The 6018-nt window shown below is 30.5% G+C and overlaps 1 protein-coding gene across 1 annotated transcript in view; it reads right to left on the bottom strand.

Annotated features, from left to right (window-relative positions):
- Positions 1 to 6018, bottom strand: part of LOTGIDRAFT_174401 (hypothetical protein) — a gene marked incomplete at both ends in the record, with an annotated part of 10518 nt that overhangs the window by 4078 nt on the left and 422 nt on the right. Inside the window, one exon of the mRNA XM_009052991.1 lies at positions 3104 to 3271. Coding sequence (XP_009051239.1) covers positions 3104 to 3271 — 168 coding nt within the window. The remainder of the gene's footprint in view (positions 1 to 3103; positions 3272 to 6018) is intronic.

Raw genomic sequence — 6018 nt, 5'->3', positions numbered from 1 at the left:
CACCATCATCAGGAATATAATAATACTTCTAGAATATTATTACTTCAATGTTCAATGTGGTTCTCACACCGTCATCAGGAATATAATGATACTTCTAGAATATTTATTACATTCAACATTTCAATATGGTTCTCACACTGTCATCAGGAATATAATGATACTTCTAGAATATTTATTACATTCAACATTTCAATATGGTTCTCACACTGTCATCAGGAATATAATAATACTTCTAGAATATTTATTACTTTCAATGTTTCAATGTGGTTCTCACACCGTCATCAGGAATATAATGATACTTCTAGAATATTTATTACATTCAACATTTCAATATGGTTCTCACACTGTCATCAGGAATATAATGATACTTCTAGAATATTTATTACATTCAACATTTCAATATGGTTCTCACACCATCATCAGGAATATAATAATACTTCTAGAATATTTATTACTTTCAATGTTTCAATATGATTCTTACACTGTCATCAGAAATATAATAATACTTCTAGAATATTTATTACTTTCAACATTTCAATATGATTCTCACACCATCATCAGGAATATAATAATACTTCTAGAATATTTATTACTTTCAATGTTTCAATGTGGTTCTCACACCTTCATCAGGAATATAATAATACTTCTAGAATATTTATTACTTTCAATGTTTCAATGTGGTTCTGTTACTGTCATCAGGAATATAATGATACTTCTAGAATATTTATTACTTTCAACATTTCAATATGGTTCTCACACCATCATCAGGAATATAATAATACTTCTAGAATATTTATTACTTTCAACGTTTCAATATGATTCTTACACTGTCATCAGGAATATAATAATACTTCTAGAATATTTATTACTTTCAATGTTTCAATGTGGTTCTGTTACTGTCATCAGGAATATAATGATACTTCTAGAATATTTATTACTTTCAACATTTCAATATGGTTCTCACACCGTCATCAGGAATATAATAATACTTCTAGAATATTTATTACTTCAACATTTCAATATGGTTCTCACACCATCATCAGGAATATAATAATACTTCTAGAATATTCATTACTTCAATGTTTCAATGTGGTTCTCACACCATCATCAGGAATATAATAATACTTCTAGAATATTTATTACTTTTAATGTTTCAATATGATTCTCACACCATCATCGGGATTATAATAATACTTCTAGAATATTATAACTTCAACATTTCAATATGGTTCTCACACCATCATCAGGAATATAATAATACTTCTAGAATATTATTACTTTCAATGTTTCAATATGATTCTCACACTGTCATCAGGAATATAATAATACTTCTAGAATATTTATTACTTTCAACGTTTCAATATGATTCTCACACCATCATCAGGAATATAATAATACTTCTAGAATATTTATTACTTTCAATGTTTCAATGTGGTTCTGTTACTGTCATCAGGAATATAATGATACTTCTAGAATATTTATTACTTTCAACGTTTCAATATGATTCTTACACTGTCATCAGGAATATAATAATACTTCTAGAATATTTATTACTTTCAACGTTTCAATATGATTCTTACACTGTCATCAGGAATATAATGATACTTCTAGAATATTTATTACTTCAACATTTCAATATGGTTCTCACACCATCATCAGGAATATAATAATACTTCTAGAATATTTATTACTTTCAATGTTTCAATATGGTTCTCACACCATCATCAGGAATATAATAATACTTCTAGAATATTTATTACTTTCAACGTTTCAATATGGTTCTCACACCATCATCAGGAATATAATAATACTTCTAGAATATTTATTACTTTCAATGTTTCAATATGATTCTTACACTGTCATCAGAAATATAATAATACTTCTAGAATATTTATTACATTCAACATTTCAATATGATTCTCACACCATCATCAGGAATATAATAATACTTCTAGAATATTTATTACTTTCAATGTTTCAATGTGGTTCTCACACCTTCATCAGGAATATAATAATACTTCTAGAATATTTATTACTTTCAATGTTTCAATATGGTTCTTACACTGTCATCAGAAATATAATAATACTTCTAGAGTATTTATCACTTTCAATGTTTCAATATGATTCTTACACTGTCATCAGGAATATAATAATACTTCTAGAATATTTATTACTTTCAATGTTTCAATATGATTCTCACACCATCATCAGGAATATAATGATACTTCTAGAATATTTATTACTTCAACATTTCAATATGGTTCTCACACCATCATCAAGAATATAATAATACTTCTAGAATATTTATTACTTTCAATGTTTCAATGTGGTTCTCACACCATCATCAGGAATATAATAACACTTCTAGAATATTTATTACATTCAACATTTCAATATGGTTCTCACACCATCATCAGGAATATAATAATACTTCTAGAATATTTATTACTTTCAATGTTTCAATGTGGTTCTCACACCATCATCAGGAATATAATAACACTTCTAGAATATTTATTACTTTCAATGTTTCAATGTGATTCTTACACTGTCATCAGGAATATAATAATACTTCTAGAATATTTATTACTTTCAATGTTTCAATATGATTCTCACACCATCATCAGGAATATAATAATACTTCTAGAATATTTATTACTTTCAATGTTTCAATATGATTCTCACACCATCATCAGGAATATAATAATACTTCTAGAATATTTATTACTTTCAACGTTTCAATATGATTCTTACACTGTCATCAGGAATATAATAATACTTCTAGAATATTTATTACTTTCAATGTTTCAATGTGGTTCTCACACTCAGGAATATAATAATACTTCTAGAAAATTTATTACTTTCAACGTTTCAATATGATTCTCACACCTTCATCGGAATTATAATTTAATTATAATGTAGTAAGGTTTTCCAAATAATAAGGCTTAGGACATTGTGGTTAATGTTGTACAACAATATTTTGTCTCTTTCTCTTTAAGGATTTTGGTTTTTTTTTCGCTCTAATCATGATGCAAAAATTTCATTCAGTTATGACATTGATTGTTAAAATATTTTCTCTTGTTTGATATTCACAAAGAAAATATACCTGTCATACCTTGAGGTTCACAATATGGTTCTTGATATTTCCACTCTCCATCTTCACATTTTATCATTTGTTTCATGGTATACTTTTCATTACACGTAATAGAAATATCAACACAATTGTCGTCCTCGTTGAAATATGCGTTCTTAACGTCAGGATAATTTGAGCAATCTGAAATTATCATTTTATATTTATGATGATATTTTTAACTGAAATAATAATGTGTTCATTTATGACAGAGGCAGTTAGATGTTTCATTAATTTTCACATTTGTTTCACCTATACACCTTGAGCTCTTGATTCCAAAAGCTTCATTGAATAAAAATAGTATTGTGCCAGGTGTTGCTGTCGAGTTAGGGCATGCTCGACAAAACACCGGATGCGAATCTGCGACTACGTTTATCAACTGATCAACCTTTTCGGAGAGTCACTTAGCTGAAATTATTTATTGAAATGAACCACAATGACATTCCAACTACAATCAAAATGCTGATTAAACTTTAGGTCTTATTCAATATAGAAAATATAAAATCATAGATTTATACAATCGTAACATAAAAAGTATCAATATTTACCGGCATCAATAAGAATCAGTGTTGTAACGGACAGCAAAAGCACGGAGCATAATAGGTCATTCATAGCTATTGACAGTTGACTCTTCAAGGCTTGTGGAAACAGTGTTGAATGCAAGATTTGATTCAGAATATATACAACATTTTAAGCCCCCTACTGAACAGATATTATCTTAAAAACTAACAATCCATAACAATGTGTGTGTTTTATTCAAGAGCCCGGTCTACACAAAGTAACTTTTTATGTTATTTTTGTCGGTACATCAGAAAAAATAAATAGCAAAGAATTGCACCAACATGACCCAGCTCGGCCCAGCCTTTGCAAGTCGTGTGGACAAGACTTTATACAAAGAAATGTATGTCGGGTTTTCTCTGCCTCTTTCAAATTGTCTTATAATTGAAATGAAGTTTAAAAAATAAAATAGATGTTTGAAAGTGTATGAGGTATTTACTCAATTTTAGATTTAAAAATTGTACAAACAATGTATGCTCCGCGGCACAGACACCTTAAAGAACAGAACGAAGAAATCCCATAGAACAGAACGAATACACCTCATAGCTCAGAACGAAGACAACCAATAGAACAGAACAAAGAGAGAGAGAGAGAGAGGGAGAGAGAGAGAGAGTTTATTCTCGTCACGAGGAAGAGCAATCCTCACACTTGAAATGTCGCCATTTTATTATCGTCTATCTACGACATGACGTCACGCCATAAAAGAAAATGGCGGTTTTAATGCATTCATGACAGGGAATATTTATTTCATATTCAAAATAACTAGGAGCTAATCAATACAAAAACTTTTGTATATTATATATGCAGTTAGTCATATGAATAAGAGTTATCAACGTTGTTATCTATAATATGCAAATATTTTTTGTGATGAAATGTTTATGCATCATTTCTACCAATGGAACATTAATATATACAATTAGTAAACAAAATAAGTGAGAGTTATCAAAGCGTATCTTCTCCAATTTTTGATCAAACAAATTTAAACTATTCGTGATATATGAAAATCTGTATAACAATGTATCGATTATCAAACCATTTCGATGTTGGTGATTGTAATGATGATAGGTATTTGGGTACGACAGCTCATATCACGGTCAGGTATAAAAATGATAGATGACTCATTAGCCCGGCCATCTGACCCTACAAGTTCCTCGGACGTGATATACAGACATGATATCGTGACGGTTAGTTGAGCCCAATCCATATTTGAATCTCTAGCCTTTGCGAAACAATAGGATGTCGTCACTAGGGGTATGTAAATTTATCTTACCAGCTAACAGAGCTTCAAGATGTATTTTACAAGCTGATAGAGCTCAATTTTAGTTATCTGTATAGTTGTCTAAATATCTATTTTACTATCCGATAGAACTCAGTTTTAGTTATCTGTATAGTGGTCTAAATATCTCTTTTATCAGCTGATAGAGCTCTATTTCAACTATCTGTATAGTCATCTAAACATATCTTTTACTATCCGATAAAGCTCAGTTTTAGTTATCTGTATAGTTGTCTAAATATCTCTTTTATCAGCTGATAGAGCTCTATTTCAGCTATCTGTATAGTCATCTAAACATCTCTTTTACTATCCGATAGAGCTCAGTTTTAGTTATCTGTATAGTTGTCTAAATATCTATTGTACCAGCTGATTGCGCTAAATTTTTATTTAGCTATCTGAATAGTCATCTTTATATTTACTTTACCAGCTGATTGGGGTCCATTTCAGCTGTCTGTATAATTTGATCTCTAAGTGACATTTAGAAGTAGATAGAACATTAAATAAGAAACACTATTATGGATATACTACTCCTTCCTTTAATGTCTGCAACGTTTCCATTCACATACAGGAATCTTTATCAAGTACAAAATAATAATGATAGAAAAGGTAGGTAGGTAGGTAGATGACGAGTTAACGTTCGCTTCCAGCGGATGCTGATATCACAGACTAGGTAGTTGTTGGTAGTCGTAGTAGTTGGTAGTTGGATTGGATCAAATTGGATGATTGGGTGTTGTTGGTTTAGTTGTTGATTCTTCGTTAGATCTGGTCGGGTCGAATGACATGGCAGTGAAACTCGGCCCTGGATGGTGTGGCGTGAGTTACTCGGTCCCCTTCATTCTTCCAAACTCGTTCTGATCATGGTATTTCTTATTGATTGGTAGTCGAATGGTAGTCGTTGATTTGGTTTGGTTTGGTTAGATTATCTGTTATCTGTTGGAAAACTCGAATACCTGAAAGAAAAAAAGAAAGTGAGAAAAGAGGGAGGAAAGAGGGGGGGGGGGGGGGGGGGCGGAGGGAAACCTTTCCCAAAAGGGAGAGAGATGTTCTCTAATGTTTCTGC

The sequence above is a fragment of the Lottia gigantea genome (assembly GCF_000327385.1).
Source record: "Lottia gigantea unplaced genomic scaffold LOTGIsca_194, whole genome shotgun sequence".
Classification (NCBI taxonomy): Eukaryota; Metazoa; Mollusca; class Gastropoda; family Lottiidae; genus Lottia; species Lottia gigantea.
The sequence above is the reverse complement of the archived record's forward strand: the minus strand, read 5'-3'. Positions and strand labels throughout refer to the sequence as shown.